This window comes from Pollicipes pollicipes, unplaced genomic scaffold (assembly GCF_011947565.3).
Source record: "Pollicipes pollicipes isolate AB1234 unplaced genomic scaffold, Ppol_2.1 Scaffold_1600;HRSCAF=1878_pilon_pilon_pilon, whole genome shotgun sequence".
Taxonomy (NCBI): Eukaryota; Metazoa; Arthropoda; class Thecostraca; order Pollicipedomorpha; family Pollicipedidae; genus Pollicipes; species Pollicipes pollicipes.
Window position 1 is genome coordinate 20,391,773 of NW_023595962.1, and position 21,748 is coordinate 20,413,520.

The 21,748-nt window shown below is 50.4% G+C and overlaps 2 protein-coding genes across 2 annotated transcripts in view; both read left to right on the forward strand.

Annotated features, from left to right (window-relative positions):
- LOC119112346 (alanyl-tRNA editing protein Aarsd1) overlaps positions 1-9,708 on the forward strand; it is a 20,351-nt gene extending 10,643 nt beyond the window's left edge. The window contains exon 9 of the mRNA XM_037236530.1: positions 9,407-9,708. Coding sequence (XP_037092425.1) covers positions 9,407-9,708 — 302 coding nt within the window. The remainder of the gene's footprint in view (positions 1-9,406) is intronic.
- A 6,350-nt stretch (positions 9,709-16,058) lies between these two features.
- On the forward strand, positions 16,059-18,981 carry LOC119112422 (alanyl-tRNA editing protein Aarsd1; the record flags this gene model as incomplete). The annotated part of the gene is made up of 4 exons (XM_037236648.1): positions 16,059-16,105; positions 17,656-17,784; positions 18,131-18,290; positions 18,923-18,981. Coding segments are annotated over exons 1-4 (363 nt in total), but the record flags the coding sequence as incomplete, so codon positions are not given.
- Positions 18,982-21,748: the final 2,767 nt, after the last annotated feature.

The following is a 21,748-nucleotide window of genomic DNA, read 5'->3' on the forward strand; positions in this document are numbered from 1 at the left end:
GAGAGAGAGGGAGGAGAGGAGAGAGAGAGCATAGAGGAGAGAGGAAGAGGAGATGAGAGAGGATGAGAGAGATAGCACGTGAGAGAGAGGAGAGAGAGGAGAGAGAGAGAGAGAGAGAGAGAGAGAGAGAGAGAGAGAGAGAGAGAGAGAGAGAGGGAGAGAGAGAGAGGGAGAGAGAGAGAGAGAGAGAGAGAGAGAGAGAGAGAGAGAGAGGCCCTCAGGCTATTCCGGTCTGAGGGCCTCCCGCATTTCAATAGTGCATTTCTCTGCAGCCTTCCTGATCGAACAGGGGGTCCCGGCCATCGCGGTACAGGTCGGTCAGAGCAGTAGCCACCGTGCCACTGGTACAGATATCTGTGTGGTAGCCATCATGGCACTAGTACTGGTATCTGGTTGGTAGCCATCGTAGTACTGGTATTGAGGCACTGGTCGGCCAGAGCAGAAGCCGACCAGTACCCCGGGTGGCGTGGTGGTGCGGAAATCCTTTTCAGCTCCTGACCGAGAAAGGCAATGGAGCCTCCTAGTGTTGTCTGGCCCCTAGGCTTCCTAGGGCTCCCTGTCTGCAAAATATCAGGGGCCTCTTTAGTGTCCAATTCACTGGACCCCTCCTGACGAATGCATTTGTCGGCATGATGATGACAGGCGTAGGAAGCTGGGGCCGCTCGAAATAACATGGGCCAAATCTGGCGTTTTCGGGATGTCTTTCACCGCGAGTCTTTTATGCTATGCGCCACCCCGACCCCTTCTTACCAACATGTTGTCCTCTCCCCTGGCATAAGATGGGACTTGTGGGCCAACGATAGGGTGTTCTGGGACTTAAGTGCTTAGATCGGTCCTTACCGAACCTGAAATGCCCACTTTCTCAGTTTAAAACGTGTCATTTCGTGATTTAAGAAGGGCCTTACTTGGGTCTACAATGGGTCCTTTCCATACCTGAGAGGGCTCTTTCCTGTGCTCACTATGGGTCCCATCGAGACCCGAGACGGACCACTTCTGTGTTTGCGATGGTCCTGTCCTGATCAGTGACGGGCCCTTTTGAGTCAACAATGGACCCGTTTCAGACAGGAAAAGAGCCCTTCCATGCCTGAAACTGTTATAGGGGCTTCATATCTTGATATTTATGCTTCCCAGACACAAGTGTTGCCTTGTATTGTTTTGTGAGGGCCCCGCCCCCCCCCCCCCTTCGCCCCCCCAATGTTCAGTTGGGCTCTCTCAATGTCGGTTTGCCCCAACCCCAATGTTTTTGGCTGGAATACGACAAAAAACGTGGATAAGATATGCTGATATCGCAAAGACTATCGTCTTTAATCTTTCTGCGTAGTGGCGTCTCGTACCACTTTCATAACAAAGAGTCATGGCTGCTCTCACCACAAGATTGAAATAGTAACAGCTGAGCGGATAAACGATGCAGATAAACTTAACATACCTAGCGCCAAAAGACACGCAATGGTTTGTGATGTTAAAGTGAAAAGCTCTGGAATATAGGGATGACCAAGTCCTTCATGGCTAACCCCGTCCCCGTCCCCCGCAACCAAAATGCGTGCCGCCTCCCATGACCGTCATAGAAGAGCGCCATCGGCGCCCTAAGGTGGGCTCTAAAGGGGCTCCTTCACGTGCCGATCAGAAGAGACGCGTGCGTGCAGTGCCTGCTCCCTGGATCTAACCCTGCATGCCCTCTATATTGCTTAAATTGAAGACTTTCAAAAGTTACACAAAGATTAAAAATATATATTGCGTTTAACCAAAATGAAGTGTGCTAAATCCGATGAGGGGAGGGGCGAGGGGTAGATTGTCGGGCCTTTTGTCCCCCTCTCCCCAATAACTTACAAAAATTGACGCCCCCTGTTTCCAGACCTGAGATGGGGTTTTCTTCTTTTACTTAGATGATACACATTAAACGAATCTATTCCAAAAATCTGTCAGGGGTCTTATTTGGCCACCACAAACATGAAGGAAAAGATAGTTTTGACCCTTATCTCATACATTGAGAGCAGTTTTCCCCGCGGATACAGAGCCACTGGCTTTCTGCGGCTACGATGGGTCCATCGTAGACTAGAGATGGGCCCTTCCCAGGCCCCTAAAGTGAGATGACCTTTTCCGAGCCTAAAGTTCTTCGTTTCTCAGCCTATGCTAGGTCCTTACATGACTTGAGACCAGCAGTTTTTTGAATTTATGAAGGACTCTTTCCAGACTTTAAAGGGCTCTCCCTGTGTCTACGATGGGCCCTACTCCTGACCTGAAACGGGCCCGTTATGAGCTTACGATGAGCCCTTTCCAGACCAGAAAGGGGCCCTTACCGTGTCTGAAGTGACCTGAGTGTTTTCCCGTCCTAAAATGTTGCCACTTCCAGCCTGAGATGGGCTCTTCGCGGGCACAAAACGATTCCCTTCTGAGCTTCAAATGGGCCCTTTCCGAAACAAACTCCAGCCCTCTACGATTGCTTTGGTAGCGCAGTAAGCAAGTACTACCACCTGCAATTGTGAAAATGGGGACGCAAGATGCTTTTGCCTCCGCCTCAACAGATGGGGGCCAGTTTGCCCCTGCTGCCCCTCCCCCCCCCCCCCCCCCCCCGGCTACGCCACCACTGGTGTGTCGTGGTCGGCGGTAGCCTGGGGCTGAAGTGGTCTGAAGTGGTTCGGAGATAACGGGGAACAAGGAGCATTAAGTTTTAAAAAGCCGTTTCACCAGCCCACATTTCGAAAGTTCCGTCAGCATACATGACGTCACGCCTTCCAGCTGACAACCGTGCTGACGACAAACCGAACGGGGCCGCTGACGGGCTGAAAAATCCAAAAAAGGTGAAGGAATGCTACCACCTTCATTGCGATCTGGTAGTATTATTCCATTCATATCTGGCGCGGAAGAGGCGTTCAACTAAAAGCACTGCCGGCTTGCTGTGTGCCGGTTTTGGTTTGACTTTTGCACCCTTGGCTTTGGACGTGCGTCAGTTTAGCGGCAGATTGATATCCAGTTGCCAGTTCGATATTGCCGGTTCATGTAAGTGCCAGATATTGCCAGTTCATATTCAGTGCCAGATAATTGCCAGTTCGATATTGCGGGGCGCCACGATCGCCTCAAAATTTGGTGTGCATAACTTTTCCGACACACTGACTCCGAAAATCACTGTCTTTGGGGTGGGATTTTGAGTAACTTCCGAGTTACAAGGTGCGTAACATCGCCGGATCGGCGTTACGGCGCGTTTCGGTTGCCTCCAGATTTGGTGTACAGGGCATTCTGAACACGCTGATTCCGAAACTCATTGTCTTTGGGGTGGGATTTTGCGTAACTTCCGAGTTATACGACGCGTAACATCCCAATGTGATATTGCGGTTCGTCTAGATTGCCTGCAAATTTGGTATTCAGGGCATTCTGAACACGCTGATTCCGAAACTCATTGTCTTTGGGGTGGGATTTTGCGTAACTTCCGAGTTATACGACGCGTAACATCCCAATGTGATATTGCGGTTCGTCTAGATTGCCTGCAAATTTGGTGTGCAGGGCCTTCTCAACACGCTGATTTCGAATATTGCTGTCTTTGGGTGGAATTTTGCGCAATTTCCGAGTTATACAACGCGTAACACCCCAGTTGGACATTGCGGAACGCCTCGATTGCCGCCAAATTTGGTGAGGAGGGCTTTCTGAACACGCTGATTCCGAAAATCAGTGTCTTTGGGGTGGGATTTTCCGTAACTCCCGAGTTATACGACGCGTAACACCCCAGTTGGATATTGCGGGGCGCCTCGATTGCCTCCAAATTTGTTGTGCAGGACCTTCTTAACACGCTGATTCCGAAAATCAGTGTCCTTAGGGCGGGATTTTGTGTAACTTCCGAGTTACAAGGCGCGTAACATCGCCAAATCGACGTTGCAAGGCGTCTCGATTGCCTCCAAATTTCGCGTACAGGACGCTAGCGTCAGGTATGTCGCATCCGATCAATGCGATGGTGAAGATGTGGCAGTGATCGGTTCAGTATGTCCTGATAAATGAGTTGGCTGCAAGCAGGAGGTTTGGAAGTTGGAAACTGATGGCTTTTGACTTGACATAGAGTCACCAAATTCTTCACTGAGATAAATCAGGTACGGCACATCCAATGAGGAAGGCTTAGCAGCGATCGGTTTGGTTGATTCTGAGAGTTGAGTTGCCTGCAAGCAATGAGCTTTAAGTTGTGAAATTTGATGACTTTTGCCCTGCTCTAGGGTCACTTAATGCCAATTGAAAGTTGTAATGACGTACGGTGCATCCAATGGTGAATGTTATGCAGTGATTGGAGCAGTAGGTTGGAGTTTTGAGTCGACTGGTTTGCGTGCTAAGTTATCCCTTCACGTTTTTGAGGTGTTCTGCCTCAGGTCAGGTTTTGATATGGCCAGCCCATAACTCGCCTACATGCATTGAATGGATTGGTGAAGACTTCAAGACGACCGGACAGGCCGCTTAGCAGAACGAACGTGTCTGCTTCACATGTCAGTGTTTTAGGCCCTGCCATTGGAAATCGCGCATTGGGTTACACTTTGCCGGTCTTTGTGAACGCCGTTTGAAGTGAGCGGTGGGGGTGGAAGGCAGAAGGTGGAATGGTACATGGCACGCACTAGGTGGAGGGCAGAAGGTGGAATGGTACATGCCACGCACTAGGTGGAAGGCAGAAGGTGGAATGGTACATGGCGCGCACTAGGTGGAAGGCAGAAGATGGAATGGTACATGCCAAGCACTAGGTGGAAGGCAGAACGTGGAATGGCACATGGCACGCACTAGGTGGAAGGCAGAAGAGGGAATGGTACATGCCAAGCACTAGGTGGAAGGCAGAAAGTGGAATGGTACATGGCACGCACTAGGTAGAAGGCAGAAGCAGAATGAATCTGCAGTTGGAGATGGTATGTACAGAACGACATCCACCCTGTATGTAGGCAGAAGCGAAACCAGTCTGAAAGATTTAGCAATGTGGATTTTGTATCACATTGCTAAAACAGTTACATGCGAGTTTGAAACATCCATGGAGTGTCTAGCTTGGAAACGTTTGGTGAAATACGCATATTTCCTAGACAGCCATACAACTGTATAATTTCGGCCGTGGTAATGTGTCGAGTTGCCTGCTCAATGGTTGCTTAACACGCGCTCGGGTGGGGGGGTGGGGGTGGGGGGTCAAACTGACAGGTCATTGACCTAAAATGATCCTGGTCGACAATTTGTTTTGGGAACATACTGCCAAGCGTAATCTTTGTCGCTTATTCAAAGGAGAAACTCAGAGCAGTCCTGCATCATTTTGGTCACCATGACCTCCAAAAGATCAAACAAGGTCACTGACCTCAAATGGGCTGGTGGCCTTTTGCTTAGACACATTTGCCTAGGTTCTGGGGGCACTTTGGGGACCAACCTGGAATTTGACCTTGTTTGACCCATGTGACCTGAATGTCATGACTTAAGAAGCTCAAACTTCGACCTAAATGAGTTCACGAACAGGTCAAGCAAACTGGTGTCTCTAGCTTTCTTAGTTCCTGAGATCTCAGGAGGGGGGGGGGTCAAATTGACCCCCCCCCCCTCCCACCCACCCGGGCGAAGGGTATCTAGCCGGCCACCCGGGCGCGTGTTAATAAACGTAACTTCCACTCCCCCACCCAACGGTCGGAAAACATTTGTTTCGAAATCTGTCATGTGAATCGTCATTGAAGAAATATGCTTAACAGCTTAATTGGTGTTATGGCTGCATGGTAGCCCGAAGTCAGACCAATTCAACAAACCTGTGCCGACCTTATCATTAATATTTATATCTCTGACGGCTAAATATATCATGCTCATTACATTCGAACTGGCTTCATCCCAATCTGCATGTGTCAAAGTTCGCGCTTTTACGATGCGTTACACTCTTTCAGTATGTCGTCAGAAGAAGAACTTTCCACTGGTTCACCTGTATCGCCTGTTATCGCACATCGCATTTATACCTTTTGATTAAGTGGGCATACTATGTGTTGTCAGGCGCTGCGAAGCCTTAGTAAGCCAACTGACGTGCTGGACAGGCGATTTTGGAAGGTGGTGGTGGAACGGGAGCGGTGCCCCACCAACCGGCGTGAGCGCATCTCCAATAAGAAGAGAGTGGAGCGCTACCGCAACCATTTCAAACGGAGCACCGCATTCGAAAGGTATAGTCGCCTTAGAGTCGCAAGTGGGTAAATATTTGGCAGTTGGAGTATCGGCTCAAAGAGCCTGAACTTTTGCCTTGAAGGCTTGAAGCTTGTACATCGCACATCGCATTGTATGATATATTTAAGGATTATGAAGACAACTTATTCCATGTATTGGATTGACGTTCTGCGGTACACTGAGCACGCAATTCAGCGGTACCAGCTACAAATTCAGTCACCCGCAGTTTTCTTTCATGAGCATCTGGCAGGGAAGGGTTAACCTGGCCCGCCACAGTCGTGCCGGAGCGCTGAAATGCCTGATGATACTGTGTTCGTAAGAATGTCATAGATGCTTTTGCCCGATGACCTGTGCTATAATGCATCTAATGACTCAAACCCATGCATTGCAAAATATTCCGGATAATGCACTAGTGCAGCCATGTATTCATAGTCTTTGCTGCTGTGTACATTTCCGTTACGTTTACATGATTTTCAGTGTCAGTGATAGTTTCATTATTTACGCAACTGTCATTTTAAGTGCTACGGCCATTTCACTCGAAACACTCGTACCTAAGACTGCCACTTCGTAGAGGTTCGGAGATTAAACATTTCCCAAGAGGCAAGTTCTGGCTTCTCATGCTATTTATGTTCCACTCCACACTGTTGAGAGATTTGTGAAACGTTACGTCGTGGGCACCAACAATGGCGCCTCTTCGCACAGCGAAGCCAGCGCGAACCGTTTCTGCTTATTACATCACAAATAGTCAGTTATTTGCGAACTTCGTGACAGTTTGACAATAGCTTTACTGCGCTCTCTCAATGCGGGTAAGGGCTTCTCCCCCTGTCAGTCGCTGGGAAGTCTATCGATTGAACAGTTTTGGAACCGTCACTGAGTTGCAGCAAGTTGTAGCTAACGCATTTGCTTTCAACATGCATATTGTGTCAAGTTTCTAGCTGCTTTGGCTGCCAGATCTAACATCATTGTTTGAAAATGGCTTTACATGGTTGGGTCCTTGGTTTGCGCACTACAGAGCGTGACTCTGCACGCACCGCCTACGCTTCTGGATACGCCTGCCCGTCTCTGAGCACATATATTGGTTTCTTTCCGCTGCGACGCCCGTCCTAGAGGTCTGGATCGAGTGGACTCAGGCTCGTTTTCTGCAGCTGTTCTGCGAATTTCAGGTGCTATGTTAATCAACTGAAGAATTGTAATGTTGGTAATATTGCAGCAGTGCAAAAGAAAACGCCGTCTGATAAAATAACCAACATTTAACACACGCCCGGGTGGCCGGCTAGATACCCTTCGCACGGGTGGCGGGGGGGGGGGGGGGCAATTTGACCCCCTGAGATCTCGGAAACTAAGAAAGCTAGAAACACCAAATGTACAGGGTAAGTTGACCTGTACGTGACATCACATAGGCCAAAGTTTCAGATCCGTTGGTCATGACCTTTGGGTCACAAATAGTCAAACAAGTCAAGTTCCAGGTTGGTCTCCAAAGTGCCCCCAAAACATAGATAACGGTTTCTAAGCAAAACTTCACATACTCATTCAAGGTCAGTGACCTTGTTTGGCCTTCTGAAGGTCAAGGTGACCAAGATCATGCAATATTGCTTTGAGTCTTGCATTTGACTTAAGCGACAAAGATTACGCTAGGCAGTATGTTCCTAAAACAAAATGTTGACCTGGGCCATTTTAGGTCAATGACCTATTCTGACCTATAAGAAGTCCATGGAAGATGTATAATACGGTTCCTGGTATCAAAAAACTCGAAATGAGCACCAGAACCTATCTCATACAGCAAGCCCTAGAGTAACAAAACAGGTTGGTTTTGACCTTGGTGTGACCGTCATGCCTGACCTTAGGTCAATGTAATTTTCTCATTCATCTGCTGTGTTGCCTACGAAAGCATCTCAGAGATGGATGGCTTTGTCTACTCCGTTGTTGGATCAGATTGGATGATTCCCTAGAAATTGCCTTTGCTGAAACCATGGCCTGGCTTTGACGCACCATAGGTCAGCGACCTGACAAGAAACATCTAATTTTTGTATGCCAAACGATCCGCCATTCAATTGTCTATAGCTATGCAAAATTTGGCGCGCCTTCGCCGCGCCGTTGGGAAGCTATTCTGGAAAAATCTTCGAGGGATCAATTTGACATAAAGCCCGTCAATTTCTGGTAACTTTGCTGCTCAGAAATGTCCCTGTTAAGGGGAACATAACTGACTGACGTCCATATGGCTGATTATTATGGCATATGCGTGTTCAAGGTGCGTGCTGGATCTCCTGGCGCCGAGTCGAGTCCTTTGACAGCCGACGCCTACCGACAACCGACAACCGACAACCGACAACCGACGCCTACCAACATCCACCGGTGGTGCCAACGCGTCAACCGCTTCCGCTGCATTCATCGTACCCAGCCGAAGAAGTGTCTCCAACCCGTCCACCGGCCGTTGAGTCGCAAGCAGCTGCATCGCTGCACTGTATCCAGGCAAAGCAGCGCCATGGAGCCGTCCACCAGCCGCTGAGTCGCAAGCAGCTGCATCGCTGCACTCGTATCCAGGCAAAGAAGCACCTCGGAGCCGTTGTTCGCCGTGCCCGGGAACGGGCAAATAGAGCCCGCCAAGCACCGCAAGTGACCGTACAGACAGGCGGTGACACTACTGAGGGGAAGGAGGCGGACGTCGACCCAGTCGCTGCCAGCAGTCCTGCGGCGATGAGTGCCACACGAGCCCGCCAGGCACCGCAAGTGAACGCGCAGGCAGGAGGTGACACTACTGAGGGGAAGGGGGCGGACGTCGACCCAGTCGCTGCCAGCAGTCCTGAAGCGATGAGTGCCACACGAGCCCGCCAGGCACCGCGAGTGAACGCGCAGACAGGTGGTGACACTACTGAGGGGAAGGGGGCGGACGTCGACCCAGTCGCTGCCAGCAATCTCACAGCGATGAGTGCCGTACGAGCCCGCCAAGCACCGCAAGTGAACGCGCAGGCAGGTGGTGACACTACTGATGGGAAGGAGGCAGACGCCAGCCCAGTCCCTGCCAGCAGTCCTGAAGCGATGAGTGCCACACGAGCCCGCCAGGCACCGCGAGTGAACGTGCAGACAGGTGGTGACACAACTGAGGGGAAGGGGGCGGACGTCGACCCAGTCGCTGCCAGCAATCTCACAGCGATGAGATTGCTGGCAGCGATTGCCGTACGCGCCCGCCAAGCACCGCAAGTGACCGCGCAGGGACGCGGCAAATCGTGGGACGGTGTCCAGCAGGATGCCGACGCTCTGCAGTCTTTGTCACCAGGGGAGCGGCTCATGGACGACGTCATCAACAGCTACTATTTTGCACCGGCGTGGTCGTCTGGCGGTAGGGTGGTCAGCTTTGCCACGTGCTGGCAGGAGTCCATGATGGCCGGCCGTACCAGCGAGATGCTGCGCGAACACCTGGAAGCTCGTGACGCTCACCTTGGAATGGTTTGGCTGCTGCCCTACCACCGGAACGGAAACCATTGGGCGCTGTACATCGTGGCCATAGCGTCCAAGACTATCGTGTACATGGACTCCCTGCACCTTCGGCCCAACAGACTGGACATCGCCTTCATTTAACGGATGGTGGAGGCGGTCGATATGGTGTAACCTGACCGCAGGCCAGCAACCGACCGAGAGACCGGGTGGGGACGTTGGAGGCTGGTGGTCCCGGACAAAACTCCTATCCAGCCCGATGCCTTCTCCTGTGGTCCACGCGTATGCTTCTACGCGGAAGTCGAAGCAACGGGCGTTGGCCGTCGTTTCAACGATACTTCCATGTGACTCGAAATCCTAGGCAGGATACAAAGTATAGTGGTGAGTGATCTGCGCGCGACTGTCCCTAAAGGTCATGGCTCATTTCAGTCAATTAATATATATGACATAAGGTGTATACGCCATATAGACTTAAATGCAAGTCGACATATGGCTCACACCCGACACGCGACGCGACTGCATAAGTGGTTGACCATGTTTGGGATGCACAACGTTCGCAGATGCACTGATAGAACCATTCTGCCTGAGCCTGAAACATTTTATTCATGAAGGTATAGGTAAGATATATTGGCATAGAAGTGGATTGATATATATATATATATATATATATATATATATATATATATATATAATCAATATCGATGACGCTGGACCAGAAAGAAAACCTACGCAACGACGGATCCTATGCAAAATGCCTGGAAAACACGAAATAGTAACGTAAGAATGCAAATAACCTTATACGTCGAAAATTTAATAGGACCGGCATTGGTTTACAGACGAAGACCAGGCTCAGGAGCGTCACGCTCGGCTTCAACACCAGAAAGGAGCTAGAGATGCTAATGCCGAGCCTCCGGGAGGTCCAGAACATTGGTCATCCTGTGTCGTTCCTCCGCGACCTACAACTGGCTTCAGGTAAACCCTGCTTGTGAGAAGTTTTCACGCCGCCGGTCATCTAGCTGTGCCAGCCGTTACCGTAGAAATCCCAGACACTCGAACGGGCCCTGTCAATGCATCGTGACACGCTTCATTAATCACCTTCTGGCGCCGCCTTCCACACGCACGAGGTTTGCGTTCTGTGATGCGGTTTGCGGGCAACGAAACACGAAATGCATAAATACAAGCACAAGTGTGCACATCATTTACTTGACAAAATGGACCGATAAACTCAATGGTAAAGCTAAGTCATGGGAAATGAGCCCTAAATGCATGACTGCTGATGATTCGACCTAAGCTTGATGACCATACCTAGAATGATCGCGCGGCCCAAACTGAGCAAAAATTCTCACAGATGCATTTCACACCCCGCTGAGGTCAGGGCACGAAAGTGCCCGAAAGGGCCGGTCTCCACAATCCGCGTTGTGCTTGATTCGGAGCTGGCTGTTCCCCCTCCCCTTCACGCAGGCGCATAACCCAACTGTAACAACTGGGACGCTTGATGGGACATTCTCGGTCACCCGGCCGCCGGGCCTCGGCTTCAGGCCCGGTGTAGCCGACAGTCAACGTGGCCGTCGCCGGGGGACAGGCACCCGAACTTCCAGTGGTGCCGTGCCTCGCCGCTCAGGAAAAACGGCTCCCACAAGCCGTTCCGCGATGCCGTTCCGCAGAGGGACACTGGCGCCGCGGCCGCTAGAAATATGTGACACTTGTGCATAGGCGCACCCAAAATTTCACCAGCCGGACACAACTCCAACGTTTTCACTGTAAACTGTGGTACAGCCCCCGCCGTTTCTTGCGTATCTTGAACTGCTGAAATGGATGTTGCACGTTCTTGATCTTCTCGTTTTTGCGGACTTACATGCAGTTTTCAGCTTCCAGCATACTGTTACGTACGCATGAATACATGACCTTAAATTTGGTAAGGGGATGGGTAGGATGAGGTGCATATACCTACATGGGGGGGCTCGCTACTTAGCCCAATATTTGTCTCGGAGTAAGGTCAGAAAGAATTTAATTTTGCATAGTTGCAAACATTCCTCCGTTGGCTCCCAACTCGAAACGACTGTGCTGCTCTGTCCACCTCTTTTCAGTTAACAGCATCTTTTTGTCTTCTGCTGTCTTTTTTGCACATTCATACATATATTCGCTTCCACAGTACCTGTGGTCTCAGGCTGTGTCATTGTGCTTGCATCTTTGGAACTTGTGCTTTTTATTTGCGTCTTTGGCTGCCCCAGCTAGGAAGCTCTGGCCGGTGTCCGTGGCTGCCCCAGGATGTTCCATCTGATCCATCCCCTTGGCCGTCGGCAGGTGTAAGCATACCTGATTTCGCTGCTCGAGCTGAAATAGGACACTCTGCGGCCGGCGTTCGGCATCAGCCAAGTATCCGTGCTGCTAACGCCGGTGCCATTCCAGGCGCGTCACGGTGCCACGCTGCCCGCCGCCTGCCACAGCCAGCCGGCCAAAATGAAGTCCAACGACGTGGTCATGGTGCTTCTCGCGGAGGTTGTCTTCAGTGCGGCGCCTGAGACGGATGAGCCCGCCGAGGGATGCGGACCGGCGCGGGATCACGGAAGGACTGGATCGGACGGTGCTCGTTCAGAGTATGTCGCGATGGTGGGTCCCACTTGTGGGTGCAGTGCAGCCAGCGTTCCAAAGCTCATTCAGTGGGGTGTACGGGATTTAAACATAACTTAATGCTACCAGAATCCTAGCTATCCGGCGGCGGCCCCGCACGCAGTTCGTTCGCGCTAATGCATGCCCTCGCGTTGCCCTTTGACCCGACCCAGACACCTGACCTACTCAGTTCATTTGCCAAGCCTGAGGTGCATAGATACTGGCTTCACGGCTGCGCAGTTCGATGCTGATTGGCTGATTTTGAACAAGCGGATGGGCAGTCAGCAGTGAGCCACAAGCCGGGGTGTAATAGCATGAAAAATATACACATACATGCCACCCAAGTGACCGAATATTAAAACACCGGGCTGAGCCGTCGATTCTCGCGACTTTGAAAGTCAAGCGGCCTTTAGAACGCGGTGCATAGCCACTGTGAACGCTTTCGCCATTTTCCTTGCTGCCGCTGAGAACAGGCTGTCAAGTATCTGTGGTGACAATTTGAACCATTCCAAGCTCGCTGTGGTTGCTATGAACTGTCTGCCGAATATTTAAAATGATTATATCTGGTAAAGATATTGCTCACAAGTGACATATCAGAGTGGTTGTGTTACTTGCTGAATTAATTCGGGATCTTTCTCTACACTCTTGTATGTGGTATTCATGCTGCAGAATTCTGCCAAACTTTGGTCTCCATTTAGATGCGTTCAGCGCGATGTGCGTAACACTTGGTGATGTTTGCACGACATATCTTCAGCTCATGTTACGACGTAGTGCAAATGGCATAAAATAATAATATTTCACGTTTTGGTGGCCTGGCTTGCTGATAAGTTATGTATGGTAACAGGCGATGTTTTGTAAAAGTCCACGTCATTGAAGCCTGTCTTGTCGCGACGCCTGCGCCGATCGGTGGTCTGACGGGGCACTGTCGTGTTTACAGCTGTCAGCCCAATCCCGGGCCTGCCACTGGCCGTGTCTCGGGAGCAGGCGTCTGGCAATCCGTTCCCCATTGTGATGCTGGTTCACCTGATTCTGCTGACGCGCTTGCTGATGGTTGAGCTGGTCCCGTTCGGCCAGCTGCTGGCCACAGCGGCAACCGACCACAACGGGTCGGAGACTAACATTTTCAAGAGGCCGCGAGACAACACGGGGTCAGGCGAGCTGACATATGCCTTCTCTTTTCAGGGTGAAAACGCGCTTGATCTTCGTGGATCCAGTTTTGAATGTAGACGAACTTACTGGTGCATAATTTGACATTAAATTCACTGGAGGGGATAGCCATATGCATAGTCGGTAGATGCGTGTTGGGGAAGCCAGGCTTCAATGCGCTTTGGAATACTGGAATTCGCGTTTGGGCCTGTCCGTGTCAGTTCACTGGAGAAGGTCAGTTCGCGAGATGTGAGTGATAACCGTGTGGTATGTGCTATCATTGGCATGGTGGTATGGCCCAGTGGCATCCTTCTCAGCTTTGTTTCGTCTCTGACCTTTAAGGTGGTGGAGTAACAGTCCGACGTAGTCATTGCCATCGTTTGTCCTGACCAAAAATTGACAAGATGTCGCTTGTGACCACACCAATCGTGCCACACCGCTGGGGCCTGAAGATTTGGGTGATGTCACCGTCTGTCTTATCTCCCAAGGACGCTGGTGACGCTGGTGGAGTAGCGCATGCCCCTTGTGCACGCCATGCCCATGTTGTTGGCTGGCCGGCCACATCAGCCCGCTGCTGCTGACCGTGGTGGAGACGCCGCACTACACGAGCCAGCCGGACGGCGGTGGCGATACGCCGGTGGTCAGGGGGCCCGAGCAGCTGATAGCCGGCTGCGTGCCGAAGCATGAGACGGCGCACGACCTGCGACGCCGGGCGCTGATTGCCACCGACCCCGTCCTCACCCAGGTGCTGACGGCAACCAGCCTCGTCCCCACGCGTCACCTGATGGATTTTGTTGCCCACATCCCGCACTGTGTCACGCAGGGGATCAGACTGGGGATGGAAACGAACTGGGGCTGCAGCCATCTACCGTTGATGATTCTCTTCCTCCGTGAAGCGACGTTTTTACTGACATTGCCTGTTGCGCGTTCGTACTCCTGTGATGGCCATCATGCGAGATGACTGGCTGCCTAGCGGCGAAGATGTGTGGCAGGATCAGCGTGCTGCGGTGCGTCAAACTTTCACAGGAGCGCGGCGTGTGTGTCCCCAAGAATAACAAGAATCATAAGTGCGAAAGAAGCAGGTAATGGTAGCCTTGAGAATGGCGTTTTAGAACTGATTTGTTGTGAGGTTTGATGTGCCTAGCTAATATTCAAGCACTGTGTCGTAAGTTTATTTCCATATGCCGAAAATGTAATTCAGTCAAACTCTTGTAGGGTGTTGTTTGTAACGTAACATAGACTTCGCAGGTGTACAAATAGCGGATAACAAAATTTAAGCTTTATTCAAATCCCAAAGTAGTCGGCTTTTCACGGACCCACGGATCCGCTTAAGTACTGTCATACAAATCAAAAGCAGCGGCAGCGAGAACGATCGTTTGCTTTTGTGTAATGGTGGGATGATATCTCCTGACCAGACGTCCTTCCGGAACGATTGTCCAAAGTCCAATCGAGAGCATAAGGACGGATCAGCTGTCTGTCCAACAGTGTCCAAAAAAACGGATTGTCCCGTAAAATTCCATGTCTAAAAAACACCGTTGTTCATTACAACCAATAACTACACATTCTCACAACCCACGTTTCACTTCCTCATCCTAAACAATTTTAACGGGATAGCAGTATGCTCGTGGGCAAGTACGGAGAATCATGGACTTCGACGAAATTAATTTTCAGCAGGTTTCACTGCCAATAAGTAGCAATATAAAACTGCCGCATTGTACGTCTTTTGATTCCAAAGTTATGCAAAAATTCCACAACAATGCCAATGGTTCCGGAATCAGCGTGTTGAGGAGGCCCTCCACACCAAATTTGGAGGCAATCGAGAGAAGCCCTGCAATATAACATTGGGGTGTTACGTATCATAACTCGGAGGTTGCGCAAAATCCTACCCCAAGGACACTGATTTCGGAATCAGCGAGTTGAGAAGGCCCAGTATACCAAATTTGGAAGCAATCGAGACGACCCGCAATATCTAACTGGGGTGTTTACGCGTCGTATAACTCGGAAATTACCCAAAATCCCACCCCAAAGACCGTGAGTTTCGGAATCAGCGTATTAAGAAGGCCCTGCACTCTAAATCTGGAGGCAATCGAGACGCCCCGCAATATCCAACTGGGGTGTTACGCGTCGTATAACTCGGAAGTTATGCAAAATCCCACCGCAAAGACACTGATATTCGGAATCAGCGTGTTGAGGTCTGCACACCAAATTTGGAGGCAGTCGAGACGCCCGCAATATCCAACTGGGCTGTTACGCGCCGTGTAACTCGGAAGCTACGCAAAATCCCACCCCAAAGACACTGATTTTCGAAATCAGCGTGTTCAGAATGCCCTGAATACCAAATTTGGAGGCAATCGAAGCGCTCCGCACGTTGATCTGGCGACGTTACGCGCCTTGTAACTCTGAAGTTACGCAAAATCCCCACCCCAAAGACGGTGATTTTTGGAATCAGCGTGTCGAGAGGGTCATGCACACCAAATTTTGAGGCGATCGAAACGCCCCGGCATATCGAACTGGCAATTGGATATAAACCTGCTGGTGGATGGGCGGACGTTGGGTTCGGCCAAAGCTACGGATAGAAATTGCCTTATTGTGAAGTTTGATAGTGAGCCGTCCTGCTGCAACCTGTGGTTCAGTTTCTTTACAGTTATGGTTTTTGCTTGCCAAAATGATAGCTATGCTAGACAGGTAGGTACATGTTGCATTGCAAGTTCAGAGGAAGCGAGTGTGAAAGAGCCAGAAGTTAACAATGACATGAAAAAATGTGATCAGCATGCAATTTAAAAAGGTTTGTGTAAAGCTTGGGGAGTTGGGCTGGCAAAGGGACCTTTGCACGGATGCTTGGATAGGAGAAAACTCAATAGATATTATTGAGTGTAAACTGGTTTGCAAGATGGGGGAGATTTTGAATAGGTTTCTGTTGGAGCAGAGTTGAGGCAAGAATTGGCATTTGGAGGAGGTTTTGGATTTTCGAGCAGTAATTACTTGATCACAGTTGGTCATTTTTTGGGCAGCTCATGGTACCTTGGGGCTGGTATGAGCTGGCACAGAAGTCTGTTGGGGCCGCAAAACTCACCATGTATGAAAATTAGGAGTGGCCATTTGTAATGGCAGATATCCATAAGACTGTGCGCACCATGTTTGCCATAATGGTGTCATAGTTGCCTTTATCTGCCATTCTAACCCTGTGATCCAGGATGTGACTGCTTGTACAAAATCCATTTAGCTATAGACCAATTTATTAAGTTGAAGCTCTCAACAACTGTCATCAACAGTCTGCAAAGTGGACTTGTACCAGCTTTGGTTGCTTGCACTGAACAGGTAGACCATATACAAACAACCGCACACTAGAGAGGCCAGCTGGGAGTGCGGGGGCTTGGGTATCAGATGTATGATATCTTGTCTCAAGCATTGCACTTGAAATGTTTGAGGTCTGGTATCATAAAGATGTAATGCAAAATAATAGATGTTAAGCTCAGTGTTATTTCAGGCTATCTTGAACAAAGCAGGGGGAGGGAGCAATTGGTGGTCAGTAGGTGAAAATTAGATTATGAGGAAAATCTGAAAGACCCCAGGTCATCAGATCACCAGACCCTGCCCCAAGCAGAGAAGTTGGCTGCCCTATTTGGGGTAGGATTAGACCTGCTGCAAATTTATTCAAGGCCAGCACTGACATATTTTACTAGACTGGTGCCAAAATGCAGGTAAACAAAGCAAGGCCAATTATTTGTGCTCTTAGATGACAAGGCAAACAAGTGAGGTGGTGTCTGTTTACTGCAGGATGGCAATCAATCATGCATGCTGCAAGTGAAGCACAAGTGAAGCTGAACCAAAGGAAACATTCTGATTTGGTTCTTTTGACTTTGTGGTTTGCTGGCCTGTTATGTATATTTCAATTTTAGGTATTTTTGTTGATACTGTCCTAACTTTTGTCTTGCTCTCTCAACATTTTTGTGAACCTATGGTTTGAGAAATCCAAGGTGTCATGAAAGACTATGAAATGATATTTTTTCTATTAAGGAGACTTATCTTGGTATAATTTTTCACCTCTAAATCATTGTTTTTTAACATTGCCTTTGGTAATTAAGAATTCTAATATATTTATTTGAGGGGATTGACTATCTAAACTGTTCATGGTCAGATTCAATCTTGATACAAGGAAGAACTATGTATGCATTTTCGATGCTCAGAACATGTGCCATGGTTTTTATAGGTATTAGGTAAAGCCACCATTTTGTTTTGAGATCTAATTCAATGTTAGTTCACCATGGCACCTCATGTGTGTTTTGAGCATAGTCTCCCACTTTTGTATCAAACTGACCAGACATTGCATTTCAGCTCCCTGCTACAGTTGTCAGCTGCTCACCTGCTGAATGTCAAGTGATTTTGGAGGGCAAGAAGACAAAGGTCAAGGGATATGAGGTCATTCTGGATGACACAATATTATTCCCAGAAGGAGGTGGTCAGGTATGATATGAGTAGGCTGTAGCTGTGCTATTGATTACACCCCACAGAACTTGGCATACAATGGGTAGCAACCAATAAGACATGGCATCATTCACTGCCTTGCCTCAATATGTTGTGTACTTACTCTCAACCACCAAACATTGGCACCATCATAATATCTGTGATGTATTGATTATGATTACAATGCTGAAGCCTTCAGTCATGGCTCCATGCGATGGCACGGAGGCCTTCATTCATGGCTCCATGTGATGGCATGGAGGCCTTCATTCATGCCTCCATGTAATGGCCACATTGCTGCGCTCTCCCTGACGGCCTTGCCTTATGCGTACATCTGGCGTGACGGCAGCCTGACGACCGTGGCACGATCGGCTCGTCGGAGGTGCTGCGCGTCACCAGACGCGGCGCCGAGGCAGTCCACTTCGTCCGTGACCCGCTGACGCCGGGCGACGTGGTGGAGGTCACAGTGGACTGGTGTCGCCGCTGGCACCATATGCAACAACATTCCGGTGGGTGGGTGGGTGTCAGTAGAAGGGGGTAGCATGACCTGGGGGTATGCTGCTGAGCAGCAGTGTGAAGGCAGGGAGGTGGTATGTTGTGGGCTTCCATGTTATCAGTGCTAGAGAGCTGGTATAATGGGTAAATGTGTCGTTACAGATTTGGAGGCCTGGTCTGTTCCAGTGATTTTGAATAGGCAAGGTCCCATATAGGGCCACTGTCATGTAGAAATGGTTGAACTTATACTATCAGGCACCCCTGATCACCTTTTTGCAACCTCCATGTCTTGTATGCTTCAGCTTATGGGAGCTAGCAAAGTTGAGTGTCATGAAATAACTGGCAGAATTGGCATCAGTCATATGGGTTGTGGTGTTGGTTCTGGCCATGTCAGCCAGGGACTGCCTTCGTTGAGCTGGAGCATTGAGCTTTGAGTGTCTTCATTGAACTCAGCAGGCTCGTCATCACCTGAGGCGCCATTGATGTATGCCTCAGGTGGCTCCAGTCATGAAAGCCTCAAGGTGACCCCAGTGATGTACCCTTCATGTGGCTCCTCTGATGTGGCCCAGAGCTGGGGCCCTGAGCTGTGACATGGCGGGCAGTGATGGGCTGACGTCCAGCTGACGTCCCCTCCCACCCTCGCCAGGTCAGCATTTGATCACCGCCGTCCTGGACCAGCTGTATGGCTTCCAGACCACCTCCTGGGCAGCTGCGAGACACCGTCTCATTCATCGAGATCGGTGGGCTGTGCACAGCTAAGGGGAGGCGGGTTGGGTGGAGACTTGCTGAGCCTGGCTCACTAGACCATTGTGCCTGATCTCAATGGTGCTTGTGCTCATATTAGGCATACATTCAGCTGACAGCAACATAGTAAATTTATTATTGTGTTGCATTATTATGTGTTACTCATCAGCGTGATGAATCAGTTACCATTCATAATCGGCTCCTTGTCATGCGGTTATGTCGCTGTTCCTGCCGTTATCGTGAGTTCTTGGCTGCACGCTCGGCGTTGACGTGGTGCGGGCTCTCTTCTGCTGTCAGCCCGGGAGGCTCAGACGCCTCCGGCCCCAGCCCGTACACTCGCCCTGCGATGAGCTACAGATGAGCACGAGAACGTGGCGTTCTCTCTCCGTAACGATCATAACGCACGGGCACGCCTGCGCCGATAGGGGACGTTCGTTATCACGCGTACTTCGCAGCGCCCCAGTGCCATGCCGCGCGCGACTGTCAGTGCTCGCCCGCCCCGTGTACGGCCGCCTCCAATCGGTGCGCTTCCCTTCTGGCCAATCAGACGCCGCCGAGCTGTCACGTGACCAGCTGGAGGCGGCCGAGCGGCGCGCCAATGAGCTGATCCGGGAGGCGCGCCCCGTCCGGGTCACGGTTCACCAGCCCGGTGACCCCCAGCTGGCCGGGGTCAGGGCGCGTGGCCTGCCCGACGACCACAGCGGTCAGTGAAGCGCCACTGACATCGCACATGTGACCTGCGCTGTGCCTTCGTGCGGGGTGTGTGGTGTCTGACCTTTGACATTGCATACAACTGGTTAGGACTTGCGATAGCTAGTTGCAATAGAACTGCCAGTTGACAAGCGTGCTGCGGGTGTAAAGATTTCCTACACGTTCTTCCCGAACTTCATGTTAATTGTGAACATTGGCACATTTTTTGCCTCAAATATCGTTGTTTGGAATGATATTTGCTTTGCAGTGGCTACGATGATCCCCCGCGTGGTTTGTCCGGTTTGATCTTACAGGCGGTATGCCGCCCTTGTACTTTTCACGTAGTGTTAGCTCAGACACGTCGTCGTGTTAGCTCAGACACGTCGTAGTGTTGGCTCAGACACGTCGTAGTGTTAGCTCAGACACGTCGAATTTGATCGGTGATACTAGTTTTCTCGAGATCTTGAATAGCTCAGACTTTCGATTTGAAGTTGCCTCTCCCGCGGGAGAAATCTCATTGGACTTTCTACTCGCTTCTCGCTTTTCCCAACGTATGTTCCCTAATGTTTGGAACACACTAATTTGCGAAGATGACTGTAATAAGCGCTACAAAAGATGGAAACACTCAAGGTAAAAATATATGCAACTTGAGGCTATTATCCCGCGCATTCAACGAAGCGTTAAACTATGGCTTTGATCTCTCCCCTATGGCGTTTACCACATTGGGTCTTATCAAAGTGCATCTTTGGCTTTGGGAAGCGGAGTATTACATGGTCTTAAGTGACACATTGGCTCAAGCTCCAGCCAGTGCACTTCTCGGTGCTTTGCCGTTGCCGCCCGCTGTAGCAATTACGTTCATTTGTACTGGCATCATTCATACCAGTAAAAGTGCCACGCCCGTCGTCAGGGTGACAATGTGTGCGTTTAAAACAGCTCAGCAGGGATACCTCTAACCCGTAACAGCTGACGACGGCCCTCAGCAGATTGTGCCGTTGTCATGACGACCGGCGGTCACTACAGCTGCAGTTGTCGCGGACTCGGGATTACACTCTGGGGCTACCAAGAAAGGGAGGAAGTGTAGTACTGTTGCAAAGCGTTGACAGCGTAATTTGGACTAGAAAATGATAATTATTGATATCATTACGATATCTTCGTAGTGCTGCAGTGGCACTACCCAGCGCTATTATTAGGCTAGGTGGTCCTGAGGTTTCGCCACAACGGGTTTTTGAAACATGTACCAAATATGGGACACTGTGCACTCTGCGTAGTGCCAGACTGGTAGGGCCTAATTTATGTGACATGGTTGACTGTATTGATCCCTGTGAACGCGCGCCGTTTCCTGGCCCGCTCGTATTCGCCTGAGATGTGTCATATTGTCTTGACTACAGTCACCTTAACTGGCCGTACAGCAGAGTATAACTGGGCCCACTCTGCCTCTTGACTTTAGCCAACGCCACTTTGCTGGCATGAAACTAACAACGCCCTAGTGTCACCGGCTGCTCCGAATCTAATACCGCTCTAGTGTCACCGGCTGTTCCGAATCTAACACCGCCCTAGTGTCGCTGACTGCTCCGAAACGAGCACGGCCCTAGTGCCGCCGGCTGTTTCGAATCTAACACCACCCTGGTGCCACCTGCTGCACCGAATCTAACACCGCCCTGGTGTCACCCGCTGCTCCGATTCTAACACCGTCCTAGTGTCACCGGCTGCTCCGAATCTAGCACCGCCTTAGCGTCGCTGACTGCTCTAAATCCATCCTTAACCTGCTCTTGCACAAACGTCTAGTTCTGTCCTTACTCGAAAAGCACTTGCTACACCCTGACTCAAGTCCACATTTTTTTGCCCTGCCCTGCTGTGCCTTAGTCTGCTTTCCTCACCGCGCTTTGCTGTGCTCTGCTGTACTGTGCCCCGCCCCACCCTTCCTTATCCTGTTCGTCTCTATCTGATTGCTTCTGTGCTGTGCTGCTCTTTCCAGCCCTGCCCTGCCCTGCTCTGCCCTGCCGTGCCCTGCCCTGCCCTGCCCTGCCCTGCCCTGCCC